This window comes from Syngnathus acus, chromosome 6 (assembly GCF_901709675.1).
Source record: "Syngnathus acus chromosome 6, fSynAcu1.2, whole genome shotgun sequence".
Taxonomy (NCBI): Eukaryota; Metazoa; Chordata; class Actinopteri; order Syngnathiformes; family Syngnathidae; genus Syngnathus; species Syngnathus acus.
Window position 1 is genome coordinate 110,597 of NC_051092.1, and position 13,536 is coordinate 124,132.

General features: G+C 52.5%; 3 protein-coding genes across 3 annotated transcripts; all 3 read right to left on the minus strand.

The window, feature by feature from the left end:
- Nucleotides 1-360: 360 nt before the first annotated feature.
- LOC119124193 (cAMP-dependent protein kinase type II-beta regulatory subunit) lies at nucleotides 361-6,112 on the minus strand. The gene is made up of 11 exons (XM_037253903.1): nucleotides 5,588-6,112; nucleotides 4,222-4,257; nucleotides 3,870-3,922; nucleotides 3,556-3,639; nucleotides 3,345-3,451; nucleotides 2,541-2,694; nucleotides 2,274-2,375; nucleotides 2,127-2,201; nucleotides 1,606-1,674; nucleotides 1,313-1,448; nucleotides 361-1,226 (listed from the first exon to the last, which is right to left on the minus strand). Exons 1-11 carry the CDS (start codon nucleotides 5,892-5,894, stop codon nucleotides 1,093-1,095), a joined length of 1,257 nt encoding a protein of 418 aa, XP_037109798.1. The 5' UTR covers nucleotides 5,895-6,112; the 3' UTR covers nucleotides 361-1,092.
- Nucleotides 6,113-6,658: 546 nt separating this feature from the next.
- On the minus strand, nucleotides 6,659-11,501 carry hsp90b1 (heat shock protein 90, beta (grp94), member 1). The gene is made up of 18 exons (XM_037253844.1): nucleotides 11,342-11,501; nucleotides 10,848-10,950; nucleotides 10,363-10,504; nucleotides 10,172-10,288; nucleotides 9,764-10,095; nucleotides 9,579-9,690; nucleotides 9,301-9,429; nucleotides 9,102-9,218; nucleotides 8,842-8,979; nucleotides 8,687-8,764; nucleotides 8,547-8,612; nucleotides 8,175-8,444; nucleotides 7,831-8,076; nucleotides 7,588-7,724; nucleotides 7,442-7,520; nucleotides 7,200-7,355; nucleotides 7,000-7,125; nucleotides 6,659-6,933 (listed from the first exon to the last, which is right to left on the minus strand). The coding sequence occupies exons 1-18, from the start codon at nucleotides 11,388-11,390 to the stop codon at nucleotides 6,907-6,909; spliced, it is 2,424 nt and encodes an 807-aa protein (XP_037109739.1). The 5' UTR covers nucleotides 11,391-11,501; the 3' UTR covers nucleotides 6,659-6,906.
- Nucleotides 11,502-12,298: 797 nt separating this feature from the next.
- On the minus strand, nucleotides 12,299-12,997 carry LOC119124206 (signal peptidase complex subunit 3-like). The gene has a single exon (XM_037253927.1). The coding sequence runs from the start codon at nucleotides 12,949-12,951 to the stop codon at nucleotides 12,409-12,411; it is 543 nt and encodes a 180-aa protein (XP_037109822.1). The 5' UTR covers nucleotides 12,952-12,997; the 3' UTR covers nucleotides 12,299-12,408.
- Nucleotides 12,998-13,536: the final 539 nt, after the last annotated feature.

The window sequence follows — 13,536 nt, forward strand, 5'->3', positions numbered from 1 at the left end:
TTCAGCGTTTCCCCCATGTGTCAGTTGTTGGGACTGATATTTGTAAATCTTCTGTTGGATTGATTAATTTTGAGGGTTTGGATTTTTGTCACGATTGGTTACTTCTGTCTGTTTGGTCATTTTAGTCAGATTTCGTCAGTTGTTGTTCCTTGCTTTGCCCAATGTTTGTCAGGTTTTGTAAATGTTTGTCTTTTCTCCACTTTTGCTAGAGATTCGTGATTTCTTTTCAATCGGTATTGTCATTTTTGGGGCAGTTCCATTTTTGTTGTTGCTGGATTCTTTTTTTCTTTTCATATTTCTCTGTAACCCTAACCCTTCATCTCCAAAGAATGAATGTGCTCTGGGAGAACACACTGAACGAGTTGATACAAAAAGTGTTTTTTATTGACATGAAAAGTGTACAGCATACAGTAATGGCACAATTGATTTGGGTTGAAGAAAAGAAAAGTGGGCGCACGAGGCATGAAAAGAAAGGTTGTTTTAGAAATTGATTTGGGGCTGAGCACATGCACAAAGCGTCCCTTATTCCCACCACGTTCATTGGAAAACAAACGTGAAAATGGTTTGAGCGGTCGGTCGAGGTAGACATTAAGCGTCATGGTAAAAGATGCTTTGCTGACACAGCCAAAATATGAGTATGACTAAAATTTCAAACAATTCAATGTCACCACGTACTATGACACACCTAAGCAATGAAAGGTACGTAGTATGATGATTAAATTGGACAACACTGTGTTGGTAAGGCTTAGAAAACTATCTGCTCTTTTGTTTGCTTTTTTTCTTTGTTTGCAACAGAAGAGTAGTCGGCTGCCGGCCGGGCACAAACGCTCTGTAAAAATGCCGAGGCGCGCGGACGTTCCGTCCCGGGCAAAAGGCGTCTTTTGAGCCGATACGCCGACAAACACGGGACACCAACACGGGACAAATGTACACGCAAAGGGCGATCCGTCGGACGGAAAAGGAGCTCGGAGCGACTCCGCTTTGGCCTACGTCGCTTTACCGCAAAATACGTCTCGTTGCGACGGTCTCGCCTGGAACGCCGCCGCCGTCTTTTTTTTCCCCTTTACCGAGAAGCCGGCCGTTCCGTCGCTCTCAGGCGCAGCGCTGCTCCATCTCGCTGCGACTTCCAAACAGCATGAGGAGCTGCTCCTCGTAGTTGGCGATGTTCCTTTTCATGATGTCCATGCACGGGCCCAGGAGACGCTCAAAAGCTTTCACGTCCATCGCTGGCAAGAAGACGAGTCGGGTCACGTGGCAGGCGGCAGGCAGGCAGCCAGCCAGCCGGCAGGCAGGCACACTCACGGCCACTCACCCAAGCATTTGACGCTGCCCACGGCATAGGCGGACGCAGCTCTGGGCTTGTTGGTGACCAGCGCCAACTCCCCGAAGTATTGGCCCCGGGAGCACGTGGCGATTTCCACTTCCTCGTCGTCCGGCTCCTTTTTCGTCTGCGGACAGGCAAGCGCACGCACCGCGTGACTCGACGGGAGCGGAGGCAACACGCTTGCGGTGGAATCTTCCTTCCACCGCTCGAGCTCTGGCTCGGCCGTCCGAAACGCAGCTTTTTGCCACAGTCATTCCTTGCATAAAGATTTGCTCACTCACCCTGCTCCTCTTCATGGTGATCCGAACTTGGCCGGACTCCACAATGTAGAAACAATCTGCCAATTCCCCCTGCCGACAAAACAAAGATGGGCCAGGTCATTTGTGGAGCAAGTCGACAAAAACAAATCGCCATATTTCACCTTTGCATCGTTCTTGCGGTACCTCATCCTCAGCTAAATAAATCACAACTTCACATTTTTTGGTGTTATTTTTGAAAAGCCCCGAGATGCCACAAGATGGCACCAGAGCCCAGTCCAACGGGAAAGTAGTACATTGGAACTGTGCGCTTCAGTTTGAGCTTGGATTATTACGTGCATTGATGGCGCTGTTCTGCTTTAATTATATCATCTGCATTCAGATGACTTTGAAATGGCAAATTGTTTGGGGATCCTAATTTGGTCGAAGCTGTTAATTAAGGAGATTCTTTAAAAAAAGAATGGAGGTGTGACTACTGCCTTTTATTCATTCTCATGACTTATTGAAGAAAAAACGATGGCTGCATTACACTGAATATACGTCACCTGTGCGATAATCTGCTGCGCGTCACGGTACACTTTAGTCGAGATCACGTCCACCACCTTCATCCTCTCGGAGAGCTGAAAAAAGAAAACCTTGACGTGGTTTTCCAATGTCAGGGGAAACAAAAGACAAAGGAAAAAAGGAGTGACCTCCAGTGACGTGAGCAGCGGAAGCGTTTCAATGAAGGCCTCGTACAACCTTCGCTTCTTGGCGTTGTTCTTCACGATGATCCTGCGGAACGTCAGACGATCCTGGGGAAGAAAAAAACAACAACAACATAACAACAGCGAGCGCCGCCGCCGCCGCCATCAGAGTTTTTGCTTATTCATGTGCAACTCCTGACGGCACATTACTGCCTCCTGTGGCAAATCCATTCAATTCAAATCATGCTTCAATATCGTCTCTTTGTCACTCACGAGGCACCAGAGGGCCCCGGGCGAGTTGGCGACGATGGTGGCTGCCCTCGGCGTGTTGTACATCAGCGCCAGTTCTCCAAAGCTGCCGCGGTTGTCGTAGCAACCCACCGGCTTGTCGCCGCCGTCCGCTTTGACGAAAATGCCGAAGGTCCCCCTGAGGAAGGCGGGCAAAAGATCAGAGACACGCGAGAGAAGAATGCGCGGTGTGTCTGTGAGCATGGTCGCGTAGCGTTTGCGCACTCGCGGCTGCCATAGGCCCGCGCTAATTTCAGTGAACCCGCCCATGGCGTTTCACAGCCTATGTTAGCCTCAAGCTAGCCGGGCTGAACATGCAGTGAGCCCGCCCGTGGCGTTTCACAGCACACGTTAGCCTCAAGCTAGCCGGGCTGAACACGCAGTGAGCCCGCCCGTGGCGTTTCACAGCTCACGTTAGCCTCAAGCTAGCCGGGCTGAACATTCAGTGAGCCCGCCCACGCGTGGCGTTTCACAGCACACGTTAGCCTCAAGCTAGCCGGGCTGACCATTCAGTGAGCCCGCCCACGCGTGGCGTTTCACAGCACACGTTAGCCTCAAGTTAGCCGGGCTGACCATTCAGTGAGCCCGCCCACGCGTGGCGTTTCACAGCACACGTTAGCCTCAAGCTAGCCGGGTTGAACATCCCAATGCCGTGCGCACGCCTTTTTGCTCTGACATCCACGCTAATGTCGCTTAGCCCGGCAAGGCGTCGGCCATTATGTGAACAAACGCGGCGGCCGTTACTGTCGCCCAATGGCTCCATGCGCTCGGTCGCCCGTGTCACCTTACCTTTCAATCACATAGAAGTTGTCCCCGTCGCCATCCTGCTCAATAATGCGTTGGCCTTGGGTGCAGAACTTCTCAAACATGGCATCCAACACCTGGGACATCTCTTCCTGCACGTGGCAAAAACAATCCCGTCCGTCTTCTTGGCGGCTTGAATGGAAACTGCCCCTCGCGGGGTTCCGTTGCCCGTGCGTCTCACAAATAATGTACTCACGGGCTCCAAGTTCTTGAAGAGAAGAATGTCCCGACACGCTTCCTGTAGTCTCTGTCGCTGCTCGTCCGTTTTGGGGTGGGCCACCTGCGCGTGCGTTCAAAGCGGGCACTGATGAGTCCATTGCAATCAAAGCAACACTTACGGCAGCAAAGGGACGTAAAATGGGGAGGAAAGAACGTTTCAAAACCAACTAGTGCACCCACCAAAAACACCCCAGCTCCTAAACTGAAAGAAAAACAAACAAACCCTGTTTGTTTGGATGAGACCACCTGCGCTGTTCCAAAAAAAGAGAACGTAACGACTCATCTGATTACCCGTGGCTCTTTATCCTCGTCGTCTTCATCGGGATTGAAGGCTTCGGCGCACACTGCACGACAAAAGGGCAAGACTCAACTTGGTTCTACGGACGCATTTGGAGCTTGACCGGGAAGCGAAGTTTGCCATCAAAAATTCACAAAGCGCTAACGCCGCTCAGGTACGCCGTGCCGCTTTAAGCCTCGAGGCAACAGACGACACAAACGTACTTACTTGCAGTCGTGTATTCCGAATTCTGACCAAGATCATTGGCGCATGTGGAGACATCTCGTTGAACAGACGTCACGCGTCAAATAGGCTACGTACGTATTGGGAAATGGAGAGTGGTTGAAGAGGTAACACCTCACTCACCTGATGCTCTCCTGATGAATCTGTTTATTATGGGCGCTGACGAAAGAGAAGAAGACAAAAAACACACGTTGGAGTGAATCGAGAGCTTTTCTTTTCTTGTCGCCGAATGACGTCGGTCCGCAGCAGCCAGCGTCGTGTGTTAGTGCGTGCGTGCGAGCGTGCTTTTTCGAGCTTGACCTCATTAGGAAAATTCAGCCGGGTACAGCGACTTCGATGAGGAGGATGCGCGCCTCCCTCCTTCAGTCCAATTTCAATGACGGAGAACACAACGCACAACGGCCCTCAACTGGCTCGCTGCAGAAACGACGACAAACGAGCCACGAGCGTGCCACCGCCATCACGTGAACGTAAAACGCCTTTCAATCACAACGTCACACGCACAACGGGGACAGCTTTTTCTCGTGGATATGAATGCAAAGGGACGCCCGGCCGGCCGCCCGGCGCTCGCCCAAGTGTGCCCGCCCGCCCGCCCGGCGTCTTACGTCCGTCGGTACGCCTCCGCGCGCCCCCTCGCTCAAGCGCGTCCGACGAAGGCGCACCCCGAGCGGTCTCCCCAGCTGCGGCGGCGACCTCCCCGGCCGGGGAGCTGCAACTTTTTCTATCTTGGCTTCCGTGCGCTCGCTTTCCCGCGAGCGTGTCCGACTGAGGCGCCACACAGCTTCGCAAAATGAGGAAACGGAAGTAGTTTTGCCACCCCGCTGTCCCAAACCTAAGTTGCGTTCAAGAGCACCGCCGTTTGGCAGTCTGCGTTTGTTTTCAAGCCAATTTCGGCGCTTTCAACTGGCTACAATTGCTTAAAAAGGTGGAGACTGACCAATAGCTTCGATTTGTGGGGGGAAAAGTCCATTTGACCATATTTGGACACGAGAGGGTTCGCCGGACAGCGACGATAGATAGCATGAAAACTTGTGTCTGTAAATGCTACATCATGTTGATTGACTTTTCTTTTGTTGCCCTTCTTGCAGAGGACATTAGGGCCACTGAGCGAGCTAACGTCGCTACGCTACATCCTCCACCTGATGGCGTTCAAAGCGAGCTGTAAAAACAACCCCAGTCTTGAGGCTAATAGTGTCTACCAGCTTTTGATATTTTCAAGACAGCACGTATGTGTGTGTGTGTGTGTGTGTGCGCGCGGCCCCCATTGTGCAACATCACGCAGGCAGCCAACCATACAGGCCCGCATGAGGCCTACTCGCTGATTGCAAATGTGCAATCTTTGGCCACATTCTCAAGATGTGCACGAGAAAGACGGAGGGAGCATTTGATGGAGTCGGAGCGTGCGATGAGATGCGATGCGTGCATTGGGGTAGCAGGCGATGGATGGATGGAGAGAGCGAGCGAGCGAGCGAGCGAGCGAGCACCTTACCTTGAAACTCCTCGTCGTCCTCATCGTCGTCGTTTTGGTCTTCTCCGTTCTCCGAGTCGATCTGCATAGCCTCGTCGAGGAAATTGACCGCCTTACCACCGTGAGCTCGGTGCGGCTCCCCGCCATCCTCGTCGTTGCCGTCTCGGCCGAGCGGCGCCCGGCGGCGACTGCGGCTGCTCTCGCGGTCCTTGAGGCGAGTGAAGTACTGCAGGGCGAAGTCGAGCAGGTCCCCCGGCTGGCTCCTCAGCACTTCAACGGTAAAGCTCTGCAACAGCTCCGTCAGCCCCGCGGGGATTTCTATACTCATTCCTGGGGCGTGACGAGCAGGACGTCGAGAAAGGCTCGAGGGCTCGACAACAATGGCGCACACACACACGCACACAAATAATAAAGACGTCAAAATGCTGTCAAAGATGCTCTTTGGGCTCGAGAAAACGCCTCTTTGGGCCGTGCAGCATCATCACCATCCTCGGCTTCTTCCTCCGGTGGTGATGATGATGGCTGTACAGGAAACCCACGCATGTGACCCCGGTTTCCATGGCAACGCCCCATCCAATGATTGCGTACAATCAGCCACGGATCCACACTTGACTTCCTTAGGGCAAAAAAAAAACACACCCACAAATGCCAAAATTTAGGGGTGCAAAAAGTCAAGATTTGTGCGGCTGTGACAAACCACAACTGTTGCACTTTATTCATGAAGCGCATTTTACACGGCTACATTGGCACAACCACAAAGACAGTGCTGCAAAAAAGCTCACTTCAGAATTACCAATCAATGTGTTGATACAAATTATGAGTGGCGTTAGCACTTGGTAGCTGTGTACGTGACTACTTATTGATAGCTGTAGCGTGCGGGGGGGGGGGGCATGCCAAAATAATTTCAAACCTTTTTTCCCTACCAATAATTTAGTGTAACCTACATCTTTTACAGATCAACTGAAAAACAAAGAAAAATAAAGTGCGCAAACCCTCCCTCACTGCATTGATGCCACCAATAAGGGCTCGCCCAATTACACCACAAACAAAACACCGTAGCTTGGGATCGTGATCAAATGACAAACACCAGCCTTCCTTTTCCCAGGAAACATTTATTCAAGAGACAGGATCCCTCCATCAACAGGTCAGTTAAATATTAACAAATTTACAGGTGTGAGGAATGTGTAAAAAAAAAAAAATTAAAAAAAAAAAAAAGGCAAACAAATGCACAACACACCCAAGCGCTCCTTAAAATGATCGCTCGCTCGCCCGTGCCAAGACAATGGTGCGTCACGGGCAGCCAGCCGGGCGCCGCTCTCTCTTCCCGAGTTGCGCTCCTCTCACAGTTCGATTTTGGGCGTCTTGACCTACGAAGAAGCCACGTCAAGGAGAGCGCCAACTCTCGCGAGACTCTGCGGTGGGCGCCTTCTTACCACTTGCTCGTCGTCGTCTTTGGCATCGTCTGCCGCGACCTCGTCTTGGTCCTCGTCCGCCCCGTCGTCCTCGGCCGGCTCCTCCTCGGGCTCCTCCTCGGGCTCCTCCTCGGGCTCCTCTTCCACCTGAGGTCACAAAGTGAGGCTTTACGGCTGGAGCGGGTGGCCGGCGCGCGTTCCAAGCAAGCGTCGGGGCCGACCTGCTCGTCCAGCGGTACGTTCATGCTGAGCCTCAGCATGCGCTCGATCCTGTCGCCGTAGGCCTTGGTGTCGGCCAGCTGGTAGCCCGAGCGCAGGGCGGCCGTCTCAAAGAGGACGCTGGCCAGGTCCGACGCCGTCTGGTCCCCGCCGTCGTCCTAAAGCCGCACGGCGCATTCGCACCAGATTTACGACTCGAGATGTCTGACCGCAACAAGCCGATGTCGACTCGGGCCGCACTTACGTTGACCCGTTTGAGCATCTTCTTGATGAGGGGGTGCTTGGGGTTGATCTCTAAAGTCTTCTTCTGGCTGGCGTAGTAACTGCAACATTGGTCGGGAAGGTTAGCCACCGCAGCGGCGCTTTGGGTTTGCCCAGAGCCAAACTCACTTTGTGGAAATATCTTTGCCCGTCTGGTAGGCCTGCGCCTTCATGATCCTTTCCATGTTCCCCGACCAGCCGTACTGGCTGGCCACCAGCGCGCACGGCGACTTGGTCAGCCTCTGCGACAGGACCGCCTTCTCGATCTGCACAAAAAGCACGCACGTGAAGCCCAAGCAAAGCACAATGGCCAAATGGTCGCTCGCTCGCCCGCCCGCTCGCTCAGGATGTGGAAAGAAGAAAGGAGCGGACCTTGTCCTTGAGCGCCTTGTCCTTGAGCCAGGTGGTGAGCGGCTCGTACTCCTTCTCCTGCGCCTCGCGCTTCTCTTTGGCCTCGTCGCTCTCGTCGAACTTGACTCCCTCCTTGGCCACGTTCTGGAAGCGCTTGCCGTCGAACTCGGGCAGGGCCTGGATGCAGTACTCGTCCACGGGCTCCGTCAGGTAGATCACCTCATAGCCCTTCTTCAGCAGCCGCTCCACAAAGGGAGACGCCTCCGCCTGGAGGTAGACGTCGCTGTGGGTATGCCAACGCGTAGGGCATCCTGTGCACGCGCGAGCGATGACGCAAAGCGCTGGCCTGGCCTGGCCCAGCATACCTCCTTCCTGCTGGTGCCCGCCATGAAGTAGATCTTGTCCTGCTTCTCCTTCATGCGCTCGACGTACTGCTCGAGGCCGGTGACCTCAGTGTCGCTGTTGGAGGTGTTGAAGCGCAGCAGCTTAGCCAGCCGGGTCCGATTGGAGTGGTCCTCGATGACGCCCAGCTTGATGTTGGTGCCAAACTCCTTCCAGAACTTGTCATTGTACTGCTCCTCGGCTATCTTCTTGATCATGTCCAGAGTTTTGCGTACCAGCTTCTTCCGGATGACCTGATGGGCGGGGAGCACGCAAATCAGGATGGCGCTGGCGGCGGCTGAGCGCTGGCGGCGGCTGAGCGCTGGCGGCGGCTGAGCGCTTGCTTCCGCACTCACCTTGAGGAGTTTGTGTTGCTGTAGCGTCTCTCGGGACACGTTCAGAGGGAGGTCGTCAGAGTCGACCTGATTTGGAGAGAGCAAAGGATTTGGTTTGCTTGAACACACTGCCGCAGCATCAAGACAAAGTGGCGACTCACCACTCCCTTGACAAAGTTGAGGTATTTGGGCATCATGTCGTTGAAGTCGTCCGTGATGAAAACCCTCCGGACGAAAAGCTGCGGCCAGATGACAACGTTTTAGAAGCTGCCGTTTGGAATTCTTAGTTTAAAAGTAGCCAGCCCCGCCCCCTCACCTTGATGTAGTCGTTCTTCTTGGAGCCGTACTCGTCAAAGAGGCCGCGGGGGGCGGCGGTGGGCACAAACAGGATGGACTTGAAGGTGACCTCGCCCTCGGCCGTAAAGTGGATGTGAGCCAGAGGGTTCTCGTTATCCTGTTGGGAGAGCAACTTGGGAGGCACACTGGTACTCGGACGAGCCGCCCGATCTTTGGACCGGTTGAAGTTTTCCCCCCCGGGCTCATGAGCAACTAGAACCTGGGTGTGTTTTTGCTGACCTTGGAGAAGGTCTTGTAGAAAGCGTTGTACTCGTCGTCCTCGACGTCCTTAGCCAGTCTCTGCCAGATGGGCTTGATGTCGTTCATTATCTCCCAGTTCCACACCGTCTTCTCCACCTTATGATTAAGGTTAACAAAAAGCAAAAAAATGACTCCAGCCCAATAACATATGCCTTTGTGCCCACAAAGTGGCAGGCACCTTTTTGGTCTTGGGCTTGTCTTTGCCTTCTTCCTCTTCCTCCACTTCCACCTCAGCCTCATCTTCGGAGGCTTTCTCCTCCGGCTCGTCGTCGTCGTCTCGGTCGACGGGCTCCTCCACCGTCTCCGTCTGATGCACGGCGGGTGAGACCAAAGCGCTTACACCCACCCGCGTGGCTATTGCAAGACGGCCCGTTTGTATTTTCGGGTCAAATTCACGCGTTGCGCAGTTCATGTCGGGCACCCACAAAACGCTATCTTATTGTAAAATGTCAGTACCTTGCTGGCCCAAACGTAAATGGGGAAGTTGATGAACTGCGAGTACTTCCTCACGAGGTTCTTGATGGTCTCCAGTTCCAGGTAGTCCGAGGCCTCCTCTTTCATCAACAATCTGCGCAGGAGATTTCAAATGAGCTCCGTCCGTCCGGCGGGGCGGCCGCTCGCTCTCCTCGTCGGGAACCTACGTGATGGTGGTGCCGCGGCCCAGCGTGTTCCCGCGGGGGTCCTCGATGACCGAAAAGCTGTTGGAGTCCGACTCCCAGATGTGCTGCTCGCCGTCGTTGTGCTTGGAGGTCACGATGACCTTGTCGGCCACCAGGAAGGCCGAGTAGAAGCCCACGCCGAACTGGCCGATCAGCTCCGAGGTGGACTGCTCCGCCGACTGCATCTCCGTCATCTTGTTGAGGAACTCGCTGGTGCCCGATTTGGCGATGGTGCCCAGGTTCTTCACCAGCTCCTCTTTGGTCATGCCGATGCCCGAGTCAGTGATGTGAAGCATGTTCTTCTCCTTGTCCGACTGGGGGGGGAGCAAAAGGCGTCGTGCGTTTCGTCGCGCAAATGGCTTAGAGAGCGTGACTGCGGGCGCTACGCACTTTGATTCTGATGACCAGATCTTCGTTGGAGCTCATTGCGACCTCGTCAGTGAGAGACAACAGGCGAATTTTATCCAGGGCGTCGGAAGCATTGGAGATCAGCTCTCGGAGAAAGATCTGGAATGAAAAATATCCAGCCGCGCTGAGCCACGCTGAGCCACGCTGAGCCCGACAGGAGCGACCCGCCTCACCTCTTTATTCTTGTACAGGGAGTTGATGATCAGCTTCATCATGCGGTTGACCTCAGCCTGGAAGACGTGCTTCTCAGACTTTTCCCGTAGTTCCTTAATCTGGGCCGCGTTCAATCCGTCCAGCTGGATGGCTTCCTCCTCCCTGCGGGAGAGGAGAGAGAGAAATAAATATATTTATCAACAAAAACTCACTCACATGCTCGTCAGTCAGTCTGTCCCTCCAGCGTAATCATTTAAAAGTGGAGGATTCCGGAGGCAGGGGAAGCTCCAGATTAAAGACTATTATTTCGCGACCTTTGAGCCAAGGCACATTTTTCATTTTGAAAAGTGAATACAAGTGCTATTTGTGTACCGTCTTCTGCCATCTAGTGGATGAGCCTGCAAATACAGATAGCTGGCTGCATTTGGAGAAGCTAGCAAATTTCAAAGCAGTACACGTGCACTCTACATTTGTACCCTTGTGCGGTTTCAACCGCGGAACCAACCTCTGAACCACCTCGTCGTCTGTCTTGGAGCCATCCCTGCTTTTGCCCAGGTCCTCATCCACGGTACCGTCCACGTCCAGTTCATCTTCGGCCCTCACGGCAGCTAAAATGAAAGGCGGAGAGATCTCAAATGATATAAGCTGATTAGTTCTGGACTAATAGGAGCCAGAAATCATATGGCTTTTAGGAAACGCCATTTAATGCCTTGGGGGGCAGGACTTTCAAAATTACCTTGGATGCAGATAATGGCAGTGTATCACGTTGGCAACTTGTGAAAAGCCGAGCGAATACATTCGAATGTCTCCTTGATGTTGCATAATGGTCAAAAGTTTCAAATAGAGCGAGAATTAAACCAGTTACGAATGAAATTCAAGTAACGAGAAGCTATCGAGACGCCAGTGCCAGGCAAAGCTAGCTTCGCAGCTAAACCATACATAGCAATAGCCGGTCGGTAACCATTCCCCTTGTCAAACAAAACACTGGCGCCTACTCACCGAAGGCGAAGAGCCCGAGTAGAAGTCCGACAACCCACGCCCGCTTCATTTTGGGATTGGAGCTTGATTGTGACAGTTGCACCTCAGACAAAAGCTGGTGAGCGCACGCCGTACCGCCGTTCCACGAGAGACTGACAATGGACCACCCTCGCGAACACAGCACACTTAAATCTCTCGCGCTCGACCAATGGCGGCGCACCACGCACCACCGTGGACCAATCACAACGGAGACGACGCAGCAACGCTGACCAATCGCCATCCTCAACACGAGTCAATACCCTCAAATCGTGGCTGGCCATCATTGGCCGAAAATCACCCCTAATTTACGTGTTAATTACGTGTAAACTTTGATTTGTTTATTTTTTTCGAGGGATGTTTTTGGTACGCAACGTGTTTCATCGTACAAGATGTACCAGTTAACGCACCGACTCCGCATAAGACAGAAGATGGAGGGATGGATGTGGATGGACGGATGGGTGGGTGGGTGGATGCATGCATGATCCTAACATACTCAAAGCAATTTAATACAATAAACTGGCAAATTCTACCGTTACTACCGGGACCCCAATACAAATTGCAGAAGATGGATGGATGGATGGATGGATGGATGGATGGATGATCCTAACATACTCAAAGCAATGTAATACAATAAACCGGCTAATCTTTCATTCTTACTTATAAATGGCATTGAGTTCACACAAGAGGCTAAAGAATGGTTCATGTATTTCATCTATCGGCCTGTGGTTTGAGCTCCCGTGCGCTTACCGGATGTGAACACGTCCATTTATTGAACGTAAGTGTACGTATTCCGCTTCGCATGCCAATGCCACGTTTCCAAGGACCCTTGATGCTGTAAACTAGCAAAGACTATACATACACAAGAGGTGCAATGTCAAAGCAAAGCCCACTCAAAGAAGCCTTGATGTTGTAAACTGGCAAAGAATATACACAAGAGGGTGCAAAATGTTCCTTTCAGCAGTCTCCTTTATTCCACAGCCATACGTTATGATTGTACAAAGCCCGCAAATCAAGAATGGGCTGTAAACGTCGAGCTTCAACTTTGTGTCTCACAAATAGCTGGTGGGAGTCTCATATGTCTTGGGAAAGGGCAGACTGGTGTATCCATTCCCGGGTACAATGGCCAGACTTCCAGCGACGGGAATGACGTTCCATGACAGCGTCAGGGTGATGTTCTCGTTGGCCCTCAGTCCGTTTCCGTCATCGCAGAAGAAGTATTTGGATTTTTGGTCTCTGAGGTACAGCGTGTCTTTTCCTCGATAGACAGTCTTGTCCCAAAGCATCACCTGGTTCAAAGCATTTTTCGGTGTCGCGTACTCGGCAAACACAAAGATATAGAGTTGTAGGACATTCCAGTTGAATACCGGCTGCAAATCGGCCGAGAGGTCAAAGGTGATGTAAACCATATCACAGGGCTCCCCGAATCCGGTCACGTTGTAGACATTTCTCAGCATGACTTTGGTGACACGGATGTCCACGGGAACGCTTGTGTCGATCAACACGGTGGTGATATAACAGCCGAAGGCTAAGGTCATCATGACGTTGGTCGAGACGTCGAAACAGTTGTTGGCTCTCGAACAAACAGAGTTCATAACTTCGAAGGTGAAGATCGGCACCAGTCAAAATAAGGCAAGCGCATCCGTATGCCAGCCTCTCTCATATGACACCGCTTTGCTCGGTATCGGAAGTGGCTTTCATATGTCACCGCGAGGCTCGGAGCGCGTCGCGGATTGGCTGTAGGGTCGCCAAACACGGAAGTGACGTTTGAAGCTTTCGAGCAAAGACATTTCACCAGCATTATATTTATTTAGTTATTTTGCACGTTTGTGTCGCTCTATCCTATACCATTTCAATGTGCAACTTTGCCATCAAAGCATTATGGTTTGGGGGGGTATAGTTTTATTTGCCCTCGTGCCCGAAAGCCGGTCGTTGATTGGCTGCGGTCTCGCCGAATGCGGAAGTGACGTCGCCGCTGCCGCCCGTTCTCGCGATGAACTGGAAATGCAAATCACTCACTCACAGATCCGTCCCGTTGGTGAACGGGAAATGCAATTCACGACTCGTTCGTGAACGGGAAGTGACGTCATTTTCTTCTTCGTTTTGTTTTACGGCGAGGTGGCACCAGCTTTAATGCGCATTACCGACACCTACTGGTTGAAGTCATATGAACTGAAAAA